The 22,280-nt window shown below is 53.4% G+C and overlaps 7 protein-coding genes across 7 annotated transcripts; 4 read left to right on the top strand and 3 right to left on the bottom strand.

Annotated features, from left to right (window-relative positions):
• Window positions 1-985: 985 nt before the first annotated feature.
• Window positions 986-2,654, bottom strand: HER10_EVM0003115 (uncharacterized protein). Its single transcript, XM_035472801.1, has one exon. It carries the CDS (start codon window positions 2,058-2,060, stop codon window positions 1,452-1,454), a length of 609 nt encoding a protein of 202 aa, XP_035334773.1. The 5' UTR covers window positions 2,061-2,654; the 3' UTR covers window positions 986-1,451.
• A 1,772-nt stretch (window positions 2,655-4,426) lies between these two features.
• Window positions 4,427-8,350, top strand: HER10_EVM0003144 (calcium-translocating P-type ATPase; the record flags this gene model as incomplete). Its single annotated transcript, XM_035472829.1, has 3 exons — window positions 4,427-7,383; window positions 7,434-7,819; window positions 7,873-8,350. Exons 1-3 carry the CDS (start codon window positions 4,591-4,593, stop codon window positions 8,348-8,350), a joined length of 3,657 nt encoding a protein of 1,218 aa, XP_035334778.1. The 5' UTR covers window positions 4,427-4,590.
• Window positions 8,351-8,770: 420 nt separating this feature from the next.
• HER10_EVM0008136 (ubiquinol-cytochrome C reductase) lies at window positions 8,771-10,026 on the top strand. The gene is made up of 5 exons (XM_035477668.1): window positions 8,771-8,924; window positions 9,000-9,022; window positions 9,165-9,230; window positions 9,366-9,414; window positions 9,502-10,026. The coding sequence occupies exons 1-5, from the start codon at window positions 8,922-8,924 to the stop codon at window positions 9,559-9,561; spliced, it is 201 nt and encodes a 66-aa protein (XP_035335138.1). The 5' UTR covers window positions 8,771-8,921; the 3' UTR covers window positions 9,562-10,026.
• Window positions 10,027-10,107: 81 nt separating this feature from the next.
• Window positions 10,108-11,053, bottom strand: HER10_EVM0008000 (endoribonuclease L-PSP). The gene is made up of 4 exons (XM_035477538.1): window positions 10,813-11,053; window positions 10,718-10,731; window positions 10,436-10,639; window positions 10,108-10,321 (listed from the first exon to the last, which is right to left on the bottom strand). Exons 1-4 carry the CDS (start codon window positions 10,967-10,969, stop codon window positions 10,205-10,207), a joined length of 492 nt encoding a protein of 163 aa, XP_035335128.1. The 5' UTR covers window positions 10,970-11,053; the 3' UTR covers window positions 10,108-10,204.
• Window positions 11,054-12,110: 1,057 nt separating this feature from the next.
• On the top strand, window positions 12,111-15,357 carry HER10_EVM0004081 (dolichyl-phosphate-mannose-protein mannosyltransferase). The gene is made up of 3 exons (XM_035473737.1): window positions 12,111-12,852; window positions 12,977-14,612; window positions 14,668-15,357. The coding sequence occupies exons 1-3, from the start codon at window positions 12,595-12,597 to the stop codon at window positions 15,093-15,095; spliced, it is 2,322 nt and encodes a 773-aa protein (XP_035334850.1). The 5' UTR covers window positions 12,111-12,594; the 3' UTR covers window positions 15,096-15,357.
• A 347-nt stretch (window positions 15,358-15,704) lies between these two features.
• HER10_EVM0002599 (uncharacterized protein) lies at window positions 15,705-17,539 on the top strand. The gene is made up of 2 exons (XM_035472305.1): window positions 15,705-16,625; window positions 16,734-17,539. Exons 1-2 carry the CDS (start codon window positions 16,032-16,034, stop codon window positions 17,421-17,423), a joined length of 1,284 nt encoding a protein of 427 aa, XP_035334729.1. The 5' UTR covers window positions 15,705-16,031; the 3' UTR covers window positions 17,424-17,539.
• A 506-nt stretch (window positions 17,540-18,045) lies between these two features.
• On the bottom strand, window positions 18,046-21,267 carry HER10_EVM0006798 (uncharacterized protein; the record flags this gene model as incomplete). The annotated part of the gene is made up of 1 exon (XM_035476374.1): window positions 18,046-21,267. One exon carries the CDS (start codon window positions 21,265-21,267, stop codon window positions 18,046-18,048), a length of 3,222 nt encoding a protein of 1,073 aa, XP_035335042.1.
• Between the last annotated feature and the right edge of the window lie 1,013 nt (window positions 21,268-22,280).

The following is a 22,280-nucleotide window of genomic DNA, read 5'->3' as shown; positions in this document are numbered from 1 at the left end:
TTTGCCTCGTCTGGAGATTTTTTCGAATGGCGAATCTTGAGTTGATCATACATAGGAAACAGTAGCACCTTCTGGGTGTCTGCAGAGACTGGCCCGGATCCACCTGCCCGCTTGTCATCCATATCGGGGCTTTCTTTTCTCGCATCAATCAACATCTCCAATGAAAATTTCGCAGATTCTGCGGGTGCATCGAGAACAAAAGAAAGTTACCAGCATCTTGATTACTAGTCACGCCCAGCCTCACTCTTAGTCGAGTCCGGATCATGCACAACATCTCATCACCCCAAGGTAGGTTCAAGAGATTGTTGAAAATAGTCTAGCTCAGTAAGGCACTATTTCTTCTCGTTTCGAGAATATTTCTATTGAAGTAGATGCACTGGGGTGCTTGTCAGTGTTGAAGGCTTACATGGCATCTCTCCTGGTTGAACCGGGCGCCTGCAAACTCCACCTCTCCCAGAACAAATTACAAAAAAGAACCCCCGGCCGAACCCCACGGCGCGAGCCGGGTACGATCCGGAACAGATCCCTCTCCACCTGGAAGCCATGGGCTGGGCTCCGATCGGCCTCCGGGAAAGATGACCGGGGTGATCAGGATCGGCCCCGGGGAAGTAGAAGAAGAAGAAGCTAGAGAAGCTTGGTCTACTCCGTACGAGTCTCTGATCCGAAACACTTGGGCAGGAGATCCGGCCCCGTCAATGCAGATAGGCAATGCAACCTGGAGCCTCTATGCGAGATGGCTGAGACGTTTTGCCCCGCAAGATCAATGCTGTTGGGTTCCCTTTACCTGCATCAGCATTGGATCATGCAGATGGTGGTCAGGCATGTGGGTTGGCTTATTGGAGTTGCCACTTTCTAGAACATTATCACGTTCAGGTGCCATAGAAACTTGATTTGTGCGTGGTGCAGTAGAGAGTTTTCCTTTCTTGGAAGCAGCGGAGGTTTATATAGGCAACTACCTCAGTTCCACGACTCTCAAATCAGCTTTGTCCATCTGCTGATCCGCCATCGTCTCGCATTGCATGTTGGAAAGCACCTTTATGCCAATGACCAGACAAAGTCATGCCCTGCTTCCATCTCCCAAACTGCACATTCTTTGACTTTTAGAAAGCCCATAGAGAGAAATGTGAGATCGAATCCACCATCGTCACAAGAGGATCGGGGGTGGTCGATTGTCTTGAGACCGTACATCATGCAAACCCCCAAACCAGGCAATCTCTTGTATCGAACTTGTTGAAGACCGACTGATCCTATAACCGCTCTGTGGCTGCCGGCCGTTTCGAAAGCTCTATTCGAGAATTCTCCTAGGGTAAGTGCACATTGTAGTGAGGCAGCCATTCGACGTGAGCGGTGTGCATAGGGCAGAGAGGATGGCGACCTGCCTTGTGCACTGATTGATCGCATGGCAGAGCTGGTATCGCAGTAAAAAGACGTCAGAAGCACTGATAAGCTGATTATTCCTTCGCGTTGGACTCCCCGTCGGCCCCATTGGCAGTTTTGGGCTCTCCTTCGGCATCGAAACCCAAAGCATCGAGTTCGCGAATAAGTTCGTTAATCTTGATGACCTTGGCGATCTGCTCTGGCAGAAGCGTCCCTCCGCCTTCCTTTTTATCCTTGAGGTCCTTTGCCTGCTTCAGCTTCTTCTTAAGATTCCGAGCCTTCTTTTCTCTCTCGACTTCGGGGTCAACCTCTTCGGCCTTCGCGGCATTGTCGTCGCCACCGGGCTGCTTCGTATCGTCTCCTTCCTCCTCGCCGGAAGCTTTGGCTTTCTTTCGCGCTTCTCGGCGCTTCGCATTCTTATTACTCGCGGCAGAGGAGGCGTCGGGCTTCTCTTCCTTCAGGCCTGTCGCTCCGGGAATACCACCTCTTGTCGCGCGATCGCGGAACCCAGCGGCAGTGCGGTTCTTGTAGACTTCGACATCTTCAGGAGGGCGGTAGCCCGGGCGCACTTTGATGGCTTTGCGGACGCTGCCGTCTGCTCGCTTCGACTCGGGTATCTGGCGTTCGCCGGCATCATCCGTGATGATACCCGCATTAGAGGGCTTGGTAGGTTCGGAGGGCATGATGTCGAGAAACTCTGACAGCTCAGCAGAGCTGACCGCAGCAAGAAGCTACAAGCTGTCTGGTCGTGTTTGAGGAACTGCTCCAAACGAGAGCTTCGTATGTTCGTCGCAAGGCTGTGCCGTTCAGGCAGGCTGGGGGGCGAGTGCTCACCGGCGGCCCAAAGCGTTCGGTGATGGCCTGGCACTTATGCGATGCGGCAGCTGGCAGCTTAAGGTCGGCACAAGGGAATGGCGGGGTATGTGCGTGCAGCTAGGCCGTTTCGCGGAAGGCCGGGGGAGCTGCAGACGTCGGGGAAACGTGATGATCTACCTCTGCGGATCGAGCAGAGATCGCATACAGGGCCGGCTGAAAGCCAGGTTTCGATGAGAAGCTACGGTCGACAGCTCTCACGTCGGGTTTGAATTGGCTGGTGGGAGAGAAAGCGAGCGTGAAAGGTGAGGTCGAAACAACCCCTCCTGCGTCGCGCACTGACCATCCTGGGGTCTGAACCTTCTTTTGGGAAACAACACGCTGATTGGTTAAAAACACATGGTCCACTCTGACGGATTCAGGAACACCAGACGAGAAGGTAACCAGCAAGGACAGCGCCTCACATACGTTCCCATCATCCATCCCTACGGATACACTAAGAATACCGATAATCCCGTCGGAGATCTGCCATTGCAGGCGAGCAAGGAAGAGGAGGTGAGAGGGAGATAACCACCGGTTGGGCGACCATACACAGATCCCCTCGCATTCTCCCGCATCGAGAGGGCTGGCGTAGGTAGATAATTGACTGATCTGGTCAGGATGACGCCACGTGTGTCGCATCTTCTGGACTGGTCAGACCTGCAGAAAGCCGGCGTATCTTTCGGTGAGGAAGATCTGAGGGAGAAGACGGGAAGTACGGTGCTTTCTGTGCCATCCCATGTTAGCGAAAAACGACCCCTGTGCTGCCAGGTTTTTTTACACTTCGGTTTGCCTGTCCAGCTGTGCTCTGTGCTGTCTCAAAACAATCAGGTCTTGGCAAATGTAATCATTGACAGGGTGGAATGTGGGCGACAGCGCACCAAGCCGTCCCGTCTGGCCATTGTAAGTCAGCTTCCTCATCACCCGTTTCAACCAGATTATCCTCCATTCGGGTTGCACCCGCTCCCTGAGTCTGAGTCTGAGGCGGTGGCTTCTGACCTTTAGCATTTGTTATCAACCGCTATCTAGACGCAAAGTATCAGCATTGCTTGCCCTGCCGACTGTGTGGTTCCCATCAAGCCACCTCTCAACGCTCCCGCCGGCATAAAGGCGTGGATGAATGGCGCTTCCCTCATCGGGCAGCATGATGTAGACATACAATCATGGCTGAGAGGGAGTGGCACATGGTGCGCCCTCCCTCCTCATTGAGGAGAGCCAAACTTCAGACCATTCAAAATCAAGAAACGCTTACCGCCAAATTCAGTTGAGGGAGGCAAGGTAACTTTCTGAACTGCAATGCACTGCGCTTTGCGACACTCGCTGACGAAATGAGAGGGAGAATCGATATTAAGGGGAATTCTCTCAACAACACTCCGTACCAAAACAACGGTCCATCTTCGTCTGTACAGGTGACTTGGCCAAGAAAACACAAGCTTCTTTCGACCAGTCAAGCTTTCTGGACTCAGTCCGCGTTTGCCAAGACTTAGGCGACATATTGGTCTCGCTCTCATCAAACCAGAAACCACTTGAAAGAGCAGCCAGCGAATGCGCTCGCGACAATCGTCAGAGCCCTGCACGCTCGTTCTTGGCATTGACCGTTCCATGGTCAGCTTCCTCCGGGCCTTTTGGTGGTCAACAGCAGCTTTCCATCGTCATTGTTCGTCCCATGATTGGAACAGCTTGCTTGATCTCCGGGGTGCCGCGGTTTATGCACGGTAAAAGGCAGGCGTCGGGCTTTTGTGAAAGATGTTGCGGCAGGTGAAATTGATGATGATGCTGTGGTTGCTTGAGTATAACCAGGTACAAGTTGGTCTTGCCAAGGATGTTGTACTGACCTAGTGGGCAAGGCAGACTGGAGGGACTGAACGTGCATTCATCTCTCTGTCCGTAGGGAGTACGATAGACAATAACATCATCTCCCGCTCCTCTTTCTTCTGTTTCTCTTGCTCCTTCTTCATCTCTCCCCAAATCGCTGTGCACTTCTGTGGTGGTTGCTCCTTCCCTCACGTCTCAGAGGAGGCCTCCCAAAAGCATCGCCGCACCTTCTGTTGACTTTGGTGCGCTCCTGGTGAACTTCAGAACTTTTGCACTTCATTCGACTCGCTAAGCAAGCACGACAGCATTCACTCCTTCCATAACTCACATTCACCGGTGCTGGCGAAATCTGTTCGTCGCCTCGACTGCCTTTCCATTACTAGTTTCGTAATTATTGGGATCAAACATCAACACTTTGCTTGGACCAACCACATCTTGCTTCGACAGACAATTCTAGAATAATACCCGGCAGAAATCAACTCAAGCTTTTAGGTACTGCATCAATTCGAAGACCTCTCGCCACATCGCTTAGTTTCCATTGCCATTATGGCAGCCACCAACAAAGATGCCGAGAAAGGCGTCAATGTCTCGGATCAGGACGAAAAGAGTCAGCAACAACCACTTGATATCGAGACCAAGACAGCCAAGGATGAGAACCACCATGGATCCCGCAAGTTCTCACTGGATACGGCAGATGCTCTGACTCCTGATCGCGGCACCGAAGACATGTTTAACACGAAAGAAAACAACAAATTCGCTTTTGCCCCCGGTCACTTGAGCAAGCTCTTGAACCCAAAAAGTCACAATGCCTTTTATGCTCTCGGAGGTCTTGCTGGTCTGGAGAAGGGTCTGCAAACCAACCGCAAGACCGGCTTGGGTGTTGATGAAGACAAATTGGATCACGCCGTTTCGTTCGAAGAGGTGGCCCTCAAAGGCGTCCCCAAGTACGGAGCAGCTGGAAACACAGTCCCCCAGCCTGACCCAAAAGCGAAGAATGATATCCCCATCCCGCCTCCACCAAGCGAGTACACCGGTGGCTTTTCGGACCGTAAGCACGCGTTCCGAGATAACAAGCTACCTGACAAGAAGCAAAAGTCCTTTCTGCAGATGGTGTGGATCGCCTACAACGACAAGGTGTTGATTTTGTTGTCGATTGCCGCCATTGTCTCTCTTGCGCTTGGCTTATACGAGACTTTTGGACAAAGCCATGCACCGGGTGAAGCTCGAGTCGAGTGGGTTGAGGGTGTTGCCATTATGGTCGCCATTGTTATCGTTGTCATGGTTGGCTCGATCAACGATTGGCGAATGCAGCAAAAGTTCAACACTCTCAACAAGAAGAACGACGATCGCACTGTCAAGGTTATCCGTTCTGGCAAGTCAGTGGAAATATCTGTCTACGACATTGTGGTTGGTGACGTCGTTCATCTCTCAACAGGCGACAGTAAGTTTTTATCAATGAGACATCAGGTCGGTCCCTGGCTAACGCACACCTCTTCAGTGGTACCAGTTGACGGCATCTTTATTGAAGGTCATGGGGTCAAGTGCGACGAATCATCGGCTACAGGCGAGTCTGATCTGCTCAAAAAGGTCGGCGCCGATGAAGTCTACGAGGCCCTTGACAGAATGGCAAAAGACAATGTCGATCATCCTGATATCGAGAAGATGGACCCCTTCATCATCTCCGGCAGCAAGATTCAAGAAGGCACTGGTACTTTCTTGGCCACTGCAGTGGGCGTCAATTCCTCTTATGGTCGTATCACCATGTCTCTCAGAACCGAGCAAGAAGACACGCCGTTGCAGAGAAAGCTCAACATTCTTGCAGATTGGATTGCGAAAGCTGGGTTTGCCGCAGCTTTGCTGTTGTTCGTCGTCCTTTTCATCAAATTCTGCGTTGGACTTCCCACCAACAACGGTACCCCTGAGCAGAAAGGTCAGCAATTCCTGAAGCTCTTCATCGTCTCGGTTACCGTTGTCGTTGTGGCTGTTCCTGAGGGGCTGCCTCTAGCTGTGACTTTGGCGCTCTCGTTCGCAACGTCGCGTATGATGAAAGACAACAACTTAGTGCGAGTTCTCAAGGCTTGCGAGACCATGGGCAACGCGACAACCATTTGTTCGGACAAAACAGGAACCCTCACGCAGAACAAGATGTCCGTTGTTGCCACGACCCTGGGCAAGAGCATCAGTTTTGGCGGTACTGATGCTCCTCTCGAGTCCTCCAAGGAAGAGAAGCCCAAGAATAGCACGTCGCCTTCCGACGAAACCCACGTCAACTCGGTTCGCAATGTCTCCGCCGGAGATTTCGCCAAAGACCTCAGCTCCGAGACAAAGCAACTCCTCATCCAAGGCAATGCTGTCAACTCCACTGCGTTCGAGGGAGACCAAGAAGGAGAGCACACTTTCATCGGGTCCAAGACTGAAGTTGCCCTTCTCACATTCAGCCGGGATCAACTAGGAGCTGGACCTGTTGAAGAGGAGCGATCAAACGCAAATGTGGTTCAAGTTGTCCCCTTCGATTCGGCAGTCAAGTACATGGCTACTGTTGTCAAGCTCTCGAACGGCAAATACAGGGCTTACGTCAAGGGAGCCTCTGAGATTCTCCTCGGAAAATGCACCAAAGTGCTGGATAACCCAAGTGGTTCCGAACTCAATGTGGTCGACTTGACTTCTGAGGACAAGGACATGTTCGCGCAAACAATTGACTCGTACGCTGGCCAAACCCTTCGCACCATTGGCTCTTCCTTCCGAGACTTCGACTCCTGGCCACCAAAGGAAGCCGTCTCCCAGGAGGACTCGAGGAGTGCAGATTTTGACAAGATTCACCAAGACATGACTCTCATTGCGATTTACGGTATCAAAGATCCCTTGAGACCTTCCGTCATCGATGCTATCAAGGACTGCAATCGCGCCGGTGTGGTGGTCCGCATGGTCACTGGAGACAACATCTTGACGGCAAGAGCAATCGCCAAGGAATGTGGCATCTATCACCCCGAAGATGGCGGCATTGCCATGGAAGGTCCGACTTTCCGCAGGAAGACTGAGGAAGAGCTCAAGGACATTGTTCCCAAACTACAAGTTCTTGCGCGTTCCAGTCCAGAAGACAAGAGAATTCTTGTCCGAACTCTCAAGGATCTTGGTGAGACGGTTGCTGTGACTGGAGATGGCACGAATGACGCACCCGCGCTGAAGCTGTCAGATATTGGATTTTCCATGGGCATTGCTGGCACTGAAGTTGCGAAAGAAGCATCTGGTATCATTCTGATGGATGACAACTTTGCTTCAATCGTCAAGGCCCTGATGTGGGGAAGAGCTGTGAATGACTCCGTAAAGAAGTTCTTGCAGGTAAGTTACATGAGTAAAGCAATTCGATGGAATCCGCTAACAAGTCAAAGTTCCAACTGACCGTGAACGTTACCGCTGTTGTTTTGACATTTGTCTCTGCAGTCGCCAGTCCTACACAGGAGTCGGTTCTCAACGCCGTTCAACTGCTCTGGGTCAATTTGATCATGGACACATTTGCCGCGCTCGCGCTTGCCACGGACCCGCCGACTCGCAGTGTCCTGGACCGCAAGCCTGACCGAAAGTCTGCTTCACTCATCACGCTGAGGATGGCCAAGATGATTATGGGACAAGCAATCTTGCAGCTCGTGATCACCTTTGTCTTGAACTTTGCTGGACGCAGCCTTTTGGGCTATGGCACTTCCGAAGACGATACCAAGAGTCTGAATACCCTCGTTTTCAACACATTTGTCTGGCTGCAGATTTTCAACGAACTTAAGTACGTCATTGAATGGTGAAAGACTGATGAACTATCAGCTGACTCTCTACTAGCAATCGCCGCCTGGATAACAGGTTCAACATTTTCGAAAACATCACCAAGAACTACTTCTTCATCGGAATCAATCTGATCATGATTGGTGGTCAGGTTCTCATCATTTTCAAGGGAGGTGAGGCATTCCAGATCCATGCTTTAAATGGCAAGGAATGGGGTCTCTCTATCGGTCTCGGCGCCATCTCTCTTCCTTGGGGAGCCTTCATCCGTCTCATCCCCGACGCGTGGGTGGCTTCATGCCTGCCATGGTTCATCCGCAAGAAGTGGGCGCCTGATACGATTTCGGAGAAGCGTCTCGAGGAGCATCGCAAGTTTACTGGTGGTCTCGAACCCCCTCTGCGGACACACACTGGACTCAGAGGTCGCAGAGCGCAGGAGCACATGCCGTTCCGCCAGCGGATGCACAATGTGAAGGTACATGCCAAGGCGAAGATTGGCGGCCATGATCACAGCGTCTCGCCTATCAAGGAGGGTTGAGAATTAATGATTTAGCAACAACAGGCTCGTAATCATGTAATAGTAGTAATAAGTAACAAGAACTCTTTTGATGGAGCTGCCGCGACCTGTCGTTCCATAGCTGCCAAACATGTCTGAACACCCTACTTCAAATCGGTGTCGTATCAACTTAACAATCCCACAACAACATTTAAGGGGCAAACCAAATGAGCGTCAAATTTGTCGCACCGGAACGCCACATCTGAGTGCTTAAGGTAGATGTACGGCAAAGTCGCAACTTGCAAGTGAATGGCAGCGTGGAAGGAAACCTATGGCGTTTGACGAATGTGGCTGGTGGTGACAGCTGTGGCTTATGATCCTTAGTCATCCAGCCTTCGATGGTCAAAGGGAAGGTGGATCACAGAGCCAATCAGAGCCCATGTATTTCGGCAAAGCTAAGTGCTTCCCGGAACATCGCGAATTTCGTCAAGACTCCCAACACCATCCGATTCAACCCACTCTTCCCCCCGAACGATTCATCGCCTCGCCGACCGCAACGAAGCACCACTTGTCACTACACGAGACGTGCGAACTTGACAGACGATAATTCACAATGGTATGTACAACGTTCTGCGGGCACCTGTCGCGCCACCGCAATTGGCTAATCGCTCACTTTTTTGTTTCTCTGTAGGCCGCCGCTCGCCCCTTCTACACGCAAGTCTTTCCCTCTCGCTGCTTCCTGCCGCTTTCGCCGACGATCGATATCGATTATACTCAGCTTGAAAGCTGCGCGAATTGGATCTGGGCTTTGATTGAGTAGACGAAGGGACGTATGTGCTAACGAGTGGTGGTACAGCGCTATCTTCAAGAACAACTTCTCCATGCTTGGCTTTGTCTTTGCGACGGGCTTTGCTTTCGAGATGTGAGATCCCTCCCTTGCAATAACCCGACTTGTCGGTACCTTGGGCGAGGCCTTGGGGAGAGAAGAGGCCGATGGGTCCGGCGGTATCGGGGTGGTCGAGAGGGAATTACATGTGGGCTGACATTTGCGCTCTAGGGGCTTCAACGGCGCGATGAATAAGTACTGGGACTACCTGAACCGCGGCGTAAGTACTTCAATGGGCACAATTTGGGTGCAGGGTCAATATTTGGTAGGCTTGGACTTTTCGCTGACAAGAGATTGAAACTGGTAGCGTCAATGGAAGGACATCCGCCACAAGTACGTCGAGGCTGCCGATGACGACGAGGAATAGACGACGAAATCTACGACTGTACTGGGAGAGCGAATTAGAGGGAACGAGGGGCCTTTTTTACCTTTCCAGAGCTTTGGCTTGGTGGAGGACGGGGGAGTCCCTAGGTGGGCGTGTATTTTGTACCGATAGACGGAAGGGCGTGTAGAACATCAAGCTACCTTTCTGCATATTACTTACATTTGAGGCTCTCCTTGGTTTTCGTGAGGGGTGACCTGGTGAGGATCTAGTTGGATAAGCGATGGCAGACTCTTTCCCCTTGGCAGTTATTGAGTTGGTTGTGATGAGTTTCCCTGAGAGGTCCTATATCGCAACTGAAAGTCATAGTGGTTTATGTAGCTATAAAACTGCGTTTCCGGTAGGAGCTTCACCCAGCATGTACATATTTTCGGTCCACGGATCACGTATAGGTACTGCAAGATGGAAATTACACACAGGACCATACTTATATTCAAGCATTTATATGGGCAATTCCGCAGGTCTTGTGCTCTTGTACACTTTATTGGGTGGGTACCTCGGACGGTCACTTCAGTCTAAATACGTCTAGATGGATGTTTCACTTGTTTTTTGTATTCATTGTGATCTATAGAGACTGCTCACTTCCCTCACAGACCGAGCTCTCTCCCAGAAAGGCACATCTTGCCATTCAAGGAAGGGCGATGCACTCAATCTCAACGTCGACGTTCTTGGGCAGAGTCTTGACGGCGACACAGCTGCGGGCAGGCTTGTGGGTGAACCACTTCTCGTACTCGCCGTTCATCTCCTGTCCGTGATTTGTTAGGGGGGGTTGAGATGGATAGATCGAGAGAAAAAGCACAGAAAAGTTTAAAGGTCAGGTGGAAATGGGGGAAGGGCGGGAGTGACGGAGGGAACTTACGGCAAACTCGCCCATGTCAGCGAGGAAGATGTTGACCTTGACGACCTTTTCGATGGAGGAGCCGGCCTCGACGAGGACGGCCTTGAGGTTGGAGATGCACTGCTTGGTCTTGTCGGCGATGGAGCCCTCGACGAAGGTGCCCTCGGGGGTGAGGGGGATCTGGCCGGAGCAGTAGATGGCGGTGGGGGTCTTGATGGCCTGGGACTATTGGTGGTTGATGATGGTTAGATTAGACTTTTCCCTCAAAGGACTCCGTGGTAAGAGAGAATGGTGGTTTCATACGTAGGGGCCCAGAGCTAGTCGAGTTGGTTTGTTAGCTAGTGTTACTTGGAGTCACCAGTTTGAGGTGAATACGATGAGACTGAGAGAATACTCACCGGCCGGGGCGTTCTTGGTGAAGACGATGGATTGCTCAGACATCTTTGCTGTGTTGACGCTAAAGGGCTGAATATGGAATCTTGTAATGATGCGTGGTGTTGAGCGGACGACGGCGCGGGAGGAGAGTCTTGTGACGGATCTGAGGAGCGAGGACATTTGGAAAAGGAAAAAGGACGAGAGAGACTATCTATCGCGGGGTTATGAGCAATTGGGCAATTGGAGCAAAGCAGAGACGTAGCACTACGGAGTACACAGGTGCAGGTAGGGCGGACTGCGGCGAATTGAGGGTCTACATATAAAGTTGGAGCTTCACGATTGGATGGGCGGGCTTCGGGCGGGGTGCCGTTGGTGGCATGTGTGGTGCGGCACGCCCTCCGTTCTTCGGCGCTGGGCCCGGTGCGCGGATGGAGGGGTGGGTTTGTCGGCGTACGTCGGCGCGGCCAGTTGCGGGTTATGGCTTTCCAGCGCCCTGGATTGACAGGTTGACATGACATTGCATGATTGTTTGTAAGCTTTGTTGAGTACCATGTCTGTGTTATTTGTTATTGGATATCTGTTTGTGATGTATCCCGCCGCTGGCATATTCTTAAAGTTGTATTTCAACTAGGTATCTAGCATCTGCACATACGGATACGAATACCTGGGCCAGGAATCATGGCATTGACCACTCGCTCGGAAAGGATTCGAAGATGTTGAATAGTTTTCTGTCATACAAGAGAGCACGTGTTCCTGTGGAACGGCCTGTTCTGCCTACGCGTTCAATGTATCTCTTATAGTGGTTTTGTGTCGGAGATTCGGAGGCTCCACGAAGCATCATGGGATCCTTATCTTATCGCAGCGGAAGGTGGGAAGAGGTGAGATGAGGTGGGCTGGAGCTGCCCTTGCTATCCCAATTCTGAGCAGTCCACTTGTACTCCGTAGTCTCCCCAAGCCGCCCTTGGAACACTGCTCCGAAATTATTAGCACAGCTCCATCCAATGGAATGAGTCGAATGCCCGGTAAGAAACCAAAATGACTGCGTGAATGCCTAGATGATTTTATTGATAGCTCTGTCACTTTGGCCAAGTGTCCAGTCGTCTTGAAGAGACCAATCCCTACCCCAAAAATTATCCCGTCCCCTAAGGTACCTTAGCCTCTGAGACTACGGACAATACCTACGGATAGGGCCATCAGGTCTTCGGGAAGGTTCAGTGTCAGTCTGCAGTCTGCACGTCGTCAGGGGGTCTCCCAAGTTTTTCCGCTCGAGTTCCCGGGGAAGACAATTAATCTTCCTTGTCCCTTTTTCTGCCGTCTCTCAATCTTCTTCTCCATTATCGTGAGAAGTCAATTCGGGCCCTCTCTTTTTCTCTTCCCTAGGCAACTTTTTCGCCTTCTTCTTCTTCAAGTCATTCCTTAACGCGTCACCTTTTTATATTGCGTTCCCTTCCTTCTCTTCGACTTTTGACTAAACGTGACGTGAGGGCTGACGCGCTCCACTTTTCCTCATAGCGTGTAAGTTAGCTACAAGCCCCTGAGCTCGCTCCCTTACAGCTCCAAAGTACCGTACCTAGTGCGATACGTACCGCCCATCGATTGGATCCAATCCAATCCCATAGGGTCCCTTCAGTTGGAGCTATCTGTCCTTCTTCTGCGGTGAACCTGCCTGCTCCCGAGGGATCAAATATTCCCAGCTCGCAAACATCTGGAACCCAAAACTTTTCAGCCTCAAGGCTTGGACTGACAAACCTTTTCCATCGCCGAGCAGCTCCTTCATCGAATCCCCCACGTCCACACACCCCATCATGGCGTCGACGACTGCCACCCCGCAGGGCAGCGTTCGCCAGCGCAACAATGCGAAGCGGCCTACCACGCCCGCCGCCGGTGCAGCTGACGCCGTCGTCGAGTCGTTGAACAAGGCCGGTGCAAAGACCAAGCGCTCCGTCTCCCAGCCCGAGTACGGCGTCGGACTTCTCATCACCACCATTCTCGCCTTCGTCACCCGTTTCTGGGGCATTAGCCATCCCAATGAGGTCGTCTTTGACGAAGTTCACTTTGGCAAGGTACGTCGGATACACACATCCTAATGGAGGAAAGAAGAAAAGAGAAGAGAAGAGAGAAAAAACCAACGCAGAATTAGAATCACCAGAACACATGATAGCTAACGAACACTGTTCTTTACCACAGTTTGCCTCTTACTACCTCGAAAGAACCTACTTCTTCGATGTCCACCCTCCGTTCGGAAAGCTCCTCTTTGCCTTTATGGGATGGCTCGTTGGCTATGACGGACACTTCCACTTCGAGAATATTGGCGACTCTTACATCTCCAACAAGGTGCCCTATGTCGCCTTCCGAGCTCTGCCCGCCATTCTCGGCGCATTGACCGTCTCCGTCACCTACCTCATCATGTGGGAGTCTGGCTACAGCTTGCCCGCCTGTCTTTTGGCCGCCGGTCTCGTTTTGCTCGACAACGCTCACATTGGTCAGACGCGTCTGATTCTTCTCGATGCCACCCTCGTCTTTGCCATGGCTTGCAGCTTGTTGTGCTACATCAAGTTCTACAAGCTGCGCCACGAGCCCTTCTCGCGCAAGTGGTGGAAGTGGCTGATCCTCACTGGATTCGCCCTGTCTGCCGATATCTCGACAAAGTACGTTGGACTCTTCGCCTTCGTCACCATTGGCTCCGCTGTGATTATCGATCTCTGGGGCCTGTTGGACATCAAGAGACCCGGCGGTGCCCTGAGTCTTCCCGACTTTGGCAAGCACTTTGCTGCTCGCGCCTTTGGCCTGATCATCATGCCCTTCCTCTTCTACCTCTTTTGGTTCCAGGTCCACTTCGCCGTCCTGACCCGATCCGGTCCTGGCGACGACTTCATGACCCCTGAGTTTCAGGAGACGCTGAGCGACAATGTCATGTTGGCCAACTCCTTGACCGTGGAGTACTACGACACCATCAGCATCCGCCACAAGGAGACCAAGACCTACCTGCACAGCCACGAGGACCACTACCCTCTGCGCTACGACGACGGCCGTGTTTCCAGTCAGGGCCAGCAGGTTACTGGCTACCCTTACAACGACACCAACAACTACTGGCAGATCATCCCCTTGGTTGACGACCAGAAGACAGGGAAGGCCGTCAAGAACAACGATGTTGTGCGCCTCAGGCACTTGGGTACCGATACCATGCTGCTGTCCCACGACGTCGCCTCGCCCTACTACCCTACGAACCAGGAGTTCACCACGGTGCCTTTGGCTGATGCGTACGGCGACCGTCTCAACGACACCCTCTTTGAGATCCGCGTCGAGAACGGCAAGCCTGGTCAGGAGTTCAAGAGTATCTCGAGTCACTTCAAGTTCATCCACAACCCCAGCAAGGTTGCCATGTGGACGCACACCACTCCTCTGCCCGAATGGGGCCACAAGCAGCAGGAAATCAACGGCAACAAGCAGTTGGCGCCGAGCTCCAACATCTGGTTTGTTGAGGACCTTCCCGCGATCCCCCTCGACTCTAAGAGACGCGAGAAGCCGGAGAAGGAGGTTAAGACCCTGCCCTTCTTCCGCAAGTGGTTCGAGCTTCAGCGCTCCATGTTCTGGCACAACAACCAGTTGACCAGCAGCCACCCCTACGCCAGCCACCCCTACCAGTGGCCCTTCCTGCTCCGCGGTGTCAGCTTCTGGACTCAGAACGACACCCGCCAGCAGATCTACTTCCTCGGTAACCCCATCGGCTGGTGGCTCGCCAGCAGTCTTTTGGCAGTCTTTGCCGGTATCATCGGCGCGGACCAGGTGTCACTTAGACGAGGCATTGACGCTCTTGACCACCGTAAGTACCCTGCGTCTTGTTTTCTGTCTAGGACACCGTCGCTAATCATCAGCAGGTACCCGCTCGCGTCTGTACAACTCAACCGGCTTCTTCTTCCTTGCCTGGGCTACTCACTACTTCCCCTTCTACCTGATGGGCCGTCAACTCTTCCTTCATCACTACCTGCCGGCGCATTTGGCTTCGTGCTTGGTTGCTGGTGCTCTCCTGGAGTTCATCTTCACCGCCGAGCCCGCTCCCGAGGAGGGCTACGAAGTCGTCAAGGGCAACAAGAAGGCCGATGGACCTAAGAGACACATTTCGGCCCGCGAGCGATTCGCTGGTCAGAGTCTCGCTGGCGCCTGGATCGCTTGCGGCGTTATCCTTCTCATTGCCCTGGCCGGCTGGTACTTCTTCCTGCCCTTGACGTACGGATACCCTGGCCTCACCGTCGAGGAGGTTGTCCGTCGCAAGTGGCTCGGATACGACCTGCACTTTGCCAAATAGATGGCAAGCCGTTCACATCAAGACTCCGCGCGAGATTGATGATACAGATACCTTTTAGAAGATGTTGCCCCAGATGCCAGACGGGCTCTCACCTCCAACGACCTAGAGTGAACAGGTCAAGGGAACACAGTGACCACAGAGTCCAGCAGAGGATTAAAATGGGGATGATTGGGGACGCCGAGTGTATTAGTAGTTTTCTTGAGTCCAATGATATACTCCAGAGGGCCTTTCTTTATGTGAAGCTGTGATGTTTCTGAGGTGCAATGGTTATAGATGGCATTTCTATGCATAATTGGAGGAAAGCATCATTCAAGTCATGCCATGCCTTGGTCAACGTTCCTTCATGCTCTTGGTCGTGTCGTCGTAGTCTTGTGCAGGGGTGAGCTGTGTCGCAGCGACCAATCGCGTGGCTCCCCGTCTTCTCCAGGCTTCCAAAACGGACCCTGTCAGCCCTGCCGGGGCCCAATGACACCGGGCAAAATCAACTGCAGTAGTGACAGTAGTGTACATACCGGTAATGACGGGACCCTTAGCTGATCCCTGCCGAAAAGCTACCTCGCATTACTGAGCACCTAGAGGTCCCCGCGGCCTCCTAGCATTACCTTACGTATTGCCTTACGGATGATAATACGAGACTCTCGCTCGCCCGTCTTGGCCAGTGCAGGAAGGAGGGAGATCGACTTCCTACATCCGGAGGATTCCCTTTTTCTCTTTCTCTTCTACCGTTGAAGCTGATTTCAATGGCGTCCACTATACACCTCGCATATTTTGCCTTTGCTCACTGACTTCATCGTGTACATCCCTCTCGTCCTTCAACCTCGTCTTCCGACGCCGGTTCGGCCTCCGCTCTCGAACCACGACCCGAACCACCGACCACCGACGGTTAAGCTCGAGCGCAACGCCGCCGAACTCACCCTCAAGAAAAGAAAAAAAGCCATGGGCCTCCTCAACGGCATCCGCCTGAGCGCCCGCCGCCTCCTCCGCTCCCGCCCCTTCCGCAACCTCGCCCTCCTCGTGACCCTCTACGTCCTCCTCGACGCCCTCCGCTACCAGCGCCGCGTCACCTCGGCCCCGCGCCACGACCCCTCCCGCCCGCGGCGCGCGGAGCGCATCTACATTGCAGGAATGCACTACAATGACGCCTCCGTGATCCGGACGCACTGGAACAAGGCCGTGCTGGACCTCGTCGAGGCGCTGGGGCGGGAGAACGTGTACGTTTCGGTGTACGAGAGCGGGAGCTGGGACGATACGAAGGCGGCGCTGCGGGAGCTGGACGGGGTGTTGGAGAAGAGGGGGGTGAGGAGGAATGTGGTGCTTGACGAGAGGACGCATGCGCAGGAGGTGGAGGACGTTCCTGCGGAGGGGGAGGAGAGGGAAGGGTGGATTACGACGCCGAGGGGGAAGAGGGAGATGAGGAGGATACCGTTTCTTGCGAGGTTGAGGAATTTGACGTTGAGAGATTTGTGGAAGCTCGGGGAGGAGGGGGAGATGTTTGATACGGTGCTCTTTTTGAATGACGTTGTGTTTACGGTAAGATTGTGTCTCTCTTTCTTCTTTGATATGGGCAGCGAGCGGTAGCACTGCGAATGCGAATCACCTCAACGGCAAAAGGGGGGGCTAACATGGAAAAACCTCTAGACCGAAGACGTCCTCGCGCTGCTCGACACCAACGGCGGCATCTACGCCGCGGCCTGCTCCCTCGACTTCGCCCACCCGCCCTCCTACTACGACACCTTTGCGCTGCGCGACTCGGCGGGCCAAGCGACGCTGATGCAGCGGTGGCCGTACTTCCGCTCCGAGGCGAGCCGCGCCGCCGTGATGGCCTACTCGGACGCCGTGCCCGTGCGGAGCTGCTGGAACGGGATCGTGGCGATGCCTGCGGCGCCGTTCTTGGCGAATCGGCGGGGCGCGGCGGGGGGTATCAAGAGGCTTGCGTTCCGCGGGGTGGACGATTCGTTGGCTGAGGAGGCGCATCTCGAGGCGAGCGAGTGTTGTCTCGTTCATGTGGATAATCCGTTGTCGGAGCAGTTGGGGGTGTACGTGAATCCGAGGGTGAGGGTCGGGTATTCGCCTGCTGCGTATGAGGCTGTGAATCCGGGCGGGGGGCGGAGTTGGCTTTCTGTGTGGAGGGTTGTGGTTGGGGTTTGGGAGGGGCGGGTGAGGCGGGTGTTGACGAGTGAGAGGGTCAAGGAGTGGGTTGTGAGGAAGAGGCTGAAGGAGTGGGAGGCCCGCGGTGGTGGTGAGAAGGAGAAGAGGAGCGAGAAGGGGGTTGATTGTTTGATTAATGAGGGGCAGGTTCTTGTGTATAATGGATGGGCTCACGTATGAAGTAAAGAATGGAGAGGATGGTAAGAAAGATGGAGGAGGAGCAAAAGATACCCATTGGATGTGTTGTTTTTCTATAAATGTATCATACCTTGTGATGTACAAAAATCATTTACGCCCATATCCCCTCCTGTTGTTTTCGTGGTCCGACTATTTTACACATACTAAATGAGGTGTTCTCAAAGACCAACAGCAAAAAAAAGAGTTCACCACCGGTGTGGCTGGATCTCTTGGTGCTCATGCTGGGATTCGAACTCGGGTACTCTCGCTAAGCCTGTCGTCGAGTAGGCTGGTTGGCGTATGAATTGATTGTCGACCTTTAACCATTTCCATCACCCAGCCAGTTTGTCCTGACCTCCCGACCTAGAAAGGCGCCTGCTGTTGCTGGTGACGGGAATGGCATTGAGGGGGGGTATACACCTTACTCCGGTTGTATATTCAGAGTATTCCTAGTTTCATTCTAAGGTAGGGTAGGTAGGTATTAACGCCAAACCAACAAATGTTCCACCTAGATTTATATTCGTATTCCTCCTTCCTTTCCTATGGATTATAAGAAGAGATCTCGCTTGATTTCCTCGATGTGGTATACGCTAAGTCTTCGTCAATTTCTTGTTCCCTCCCGGTCTCACTCAATGACAACGTCCGACGTGCCAGCAACTACAGGCATCGCCCCAATCTCATTGAAGAACCGTCTCAACTCGGGGTCCTCGCCTGTCTCATTGTCGACCAGGACAGCCGTGCTGGTCTCTTCTCCAGTGTTATCGATTTCTCGAAAGCTGTGTGACCTCTTGAGCGTGGGTTTCTTTTTGGGTATATTCAGCGGCTTGACGCGGAGGTCTGCTTCCGGTTGTTCAAGGGTACAGTCTGTAGGTGGATCGTAGATGTCATCCTCATCTTCTTCCTCGCCATCTTCAGAGAAGGTCATGAGGTCCTCGGAGGGTTGAGACGTCGTCGGTGCTGAGGCTACACCACCCTGGTCCTCCCAGATCTGGTCTGCGGTGAATGCCTCGGGGGATAAGGGGCTAACGAGGTACGCCCCATCATCAACGACAGGCCCTGTGTCCATCTCGTCGACCAGGCCATCGAAGCGCGTTCCCTCTCCGTACCCCTCATCCTCATCATCGTCCATCTTGTCGTCGCTATCCGCCCCTTCCTCCTCGAAACCCACCTCACCTTCATCATCAACACCAATACAACACCTCAGTCCGCTTCCCCTTCCACTACGTCTGCCTTGATCCCGAGATTTCGACCTCGAGCCAAATTCCTCCTCCGGATCGGCGAGCAACTCCAGCAACGCACCCTCTTCGTCGAGCAGATTACACTCCCTCGCGACGCTCAACGCCCCAGACGCCGCGGCAGCAACAAGCCGCCCGCCCAGCCCGGAACTCACAACCCGCGGGACGTCATTCATCTGCAGCACGTCGAGGAGCGAGATTCCGTGCATGCTTAGCTCGTGAAGCTGCGCGGAGGTAAGGTACCCCCGCCGCTCTGCGTCTGCGGCGCGGAGTTTTCGAAAGGCGGGGAGGGCCGTGGATGCTCGTCTGTGCGAAGTGTACGTCGAGAATGAGGGAGATGAAGGGGATGGAAGAGGGGAGTGGAAGTCTACTACGGCGAGCATGTCGTTGATGGCGTCTGCTGACCACTGCACGGAGCGGATGGCTTGTAGGAGGCGGGTATACTCGCGCCTGCGCGGGTGAGAGGGGAAGTTCTGGGCGTATTCTCCTGAGCCAGGACTTAGGGGAAGAGGCAGGATGGGTTCGACGAGGTTGGTTTGGGGTTCGAGGGGGTTTATGGATGGGGAGGGGATGCAGTGGAGGACGAGGTAGCGGAGGATGTTTGCGTTACGGGCGAGGTGGGTTTGAAGGATGTTGTAAGGGGTCGTTTGGGGGAGAGAGAGGCCACGGGCAATTGTGGTGAGAGGGACGAGAGCGGAAGGGGAAGAGTGGTGGTAGGGGGGGAGGAGGTCTTTGTCCGTTGCAGGGAAGAGGGGGTTGCCGTGGTGGGAGTGGGATGTGGTTGCGTAGATGTCGAGGAGGTCATCTATCTCTTCTTCGTCTTCTTCGCCCTCACTCGGGGAGGTTGGGGATGTCTTTGAGGTGGGTGAGAGAGAGCCTTCGTTACCCGAGGAGTCTGAGGAGTAGACGGACGAGGAGCGCCGCGGGGACGTTGGTGACCTTGGCGTTGATATCCAGTGGTCGTCTTCCACGGTAGTCGACTGGAAGAACTGGCTCGTGTTATCAAAGAGTGTCCTCATGGGTGTTCTATTAAATTTACCGGCTTCCGTTGTCGTGAAGCCATCTCCTTTCTCGGCCGCGCAGGATACCCCGGAAAAGGTGAGGGCTCTGGGACTATGTTCCAACGAGTCTTTGCGGAGGGGGAACGTTAACGGACTCTCTGATGCCGTGTTGGACTCTGTATCTGCCCTGGTAAGACTCATGATCAAAGCCTGGGGACGAACATCAGAGTAACTCGATCTCTCATTGTCGTCATACCAACCCAGTCCGGCGACGGGACGGATAATGTCGTGAGCAGGAGTCGAAGGGGGATTCTCCTCTTCATCAGTATCATTCTGCCACCCTTCAAATTCTTCAGAGAATGAGTCCAGCATATCCCCAATCGACCGCTCATGTCCCTTGGAATACTCAGAGAAATCAAACAACACCTCCGTGTCCGGCGTGGATTTCGATTCCGCCTCGTTCGTCTGGTCATCACCAGTCCCATCGACAACATCCGCCCCCGAGATCAAGGGGTCCGGAACCACCGCCTCTTCGACCATACGTCTCAAATCCTCAAAGTACAGCGACGGTAGATGAGACCGACTGCCCTCGCCATCAGAGGGGTCTTCTTCCGCGGTGGATGTCTCATCGCTGGAGTAATCGACCAAGGTCATCTCCATTCCATCCTGCCTCGCCGTCAAGGATCTTCCGGGTCCCTGGACCGTCGTCGAAGAGCCCGATACCGCGCCGTTCATCGGATGCAACCGCAGTCCGTCTCTCATTACCACACCGCACACCTCGAACCCAGGCATCGCCTCTCCTATCTCCTTCTTTTGCGCCTCCGACCTGTGACGTTGAGTATTAGCACCTTCTTCTGCTTCGTGACCACACGGGCGTGAAGACTCATCAACAGCCCATGACACGCGCCGGCTGTGGTCGTGGCGAATTACCTCTTCCGCTTCATCGCGCTCCTCTTCAAGCTTCTCGTCCTCTTCATCACGTTCGCCGCGCCCGCACTCGCATCCACATCCACCGTCCCTCCAATCCCCAAACTCCTGCTCATCGAAGTCGTCGCCATACTCCTCCCGAACCGCCGCCTCGTCCCGGCGACGGTCCTCCTCGGCGAGGGAGAGAGCCCAGCCATCGTCGTATCGGGAGGCTCCTTCCCCTCCGCCTCCGTAGACTGTCGTCGTGGTTCCGAACCGAACGTGTGGCGCGTCTTCGTCCTCACCGAAGTGCTTGAACTTCTCATTTCCCCTCACCCGCCGTTCAGCGTCTTCCGTTCGCCGGATGAGCTTGATGAGCGCCGCGGGGGACTCACCTCTGAGCAACAACTCCGTCTCCCTGACGCCCTGAGCCGGAGGGGCCGAGATGCGGTATATGGGTGACAGGTCACCGCCGTACATAGAAATATCAGGCGTGTCGTAGCTGTGCGTATTCTGGGGGCAGTTGTACTTGGACTCTCTGTCTTCGTCTTCGTCTTCGGGGGCTTGATCGGTGGTGGGAGAGTAACACTCCGACGTCTTGGTCGTCGACGTCGTAGGGCGGTGACGGTATGGTTCGCGGGATGATCTCGAGGGTCTTCTTCTGTTGGACGTCCAGCGTCCTAGGGATGGCCACGTGAAGCCCATTGTTCCTTGATATTCGAAGGATTAGATTATCTTCCGCAGTGATTGTTTTTTCACGCCCAAAGGAGAAGGAAATCTAGATAAGAAGTAGGGAAGAAGTCGAAGAAGGAAGCAATGGACTAGTCGACAAGTGCAAGATGGAGCTGGGCTGACTCCTTTTTGACCCAGATGGAACTTAAGGAAGGGCCACCATCCCTTCTTTTGGCCGCTACCTGGTGCCAAAAAGAATGGTATCTGCCCTATAAAGAAGTAGCCTTTGACTGGTCCCTTGCTCGTCAGGCCATAGGGAGGAAGAAGTTCCAGAGTCTGCCATGTCAAAGGAAAGTATGGTGTCCTTTGACTTTCCCTTGTTTCTAAATGGGGGCCTGTAAAACGTCATTGGCCATTTATTCGAAGCCCTGGAACAATATCGAAACGAACATAACAATGGTGTTGTTGATAATCGTTTGGTTCAGTACGTTCTTGACGTCGGTCTTTGAGAAGCAACGGGTTTCGAAATGTTCAGTTCTTCAGAAAAAAAGAGATCTGATGAACTCCTCGATAATAATCCTCATAGTCATGGGAAGGGAGGGGAAGAAAACATTGGATCCTAGCAAACATCGACGCCCGGACGTCTTCTTCGAGAGCCCTTCTCGAGCAGAGCAGAGTTTCTAGAAACAGAACAAACAAACCTTCCGGATGAAGAAATCCCTTGTGCTGCAACAATTGGAGGCAGACCGCACTGTCTTGATTGTTCTCGAGCTGGCAACCACGACCTATGTGCCATACCGTTTGAATCCCGGTTTCCCCCAGTAACATAGGGATCCCTGCGAACGACCAGACCTGCCTACCCAGCTCCACCAGATGGGGCAGTGGTAGTACTAAGGTGACATGGGAATGACGCTACAGTGTAAGTCGAGGTCTACTAGGACCATCGCTGATAGTCCAGCAAGAAATGATCCAAGCCCTCTACCGCCGTCTTGTTAAAGCAAACTCGAAGTGAACAACGTGGTTTCGACCATCAAGAACGATAGAGA

The sequence above is a fragment of the Colletotrichum scovillei genome (genome assembly GCF_011075155.1).
Source record: "Colletotrichum scovillei strain TJNH1 chromosome Unknown Contig00004, whole genome shotgun sequence".
Classification (NCBI taxonomy): Eukaryota; Fungi; Ascomycota; class Sordariomycetes; order Glomerellales; family Glomerellaceae; genus Colletotrichum; species Colletotrichum scovillei.
The sequence above is the reverse complement of the archived record's forward strand: the minus strand, read 5'-3'. Positions and strand labels throughout refer to the sequence as shown.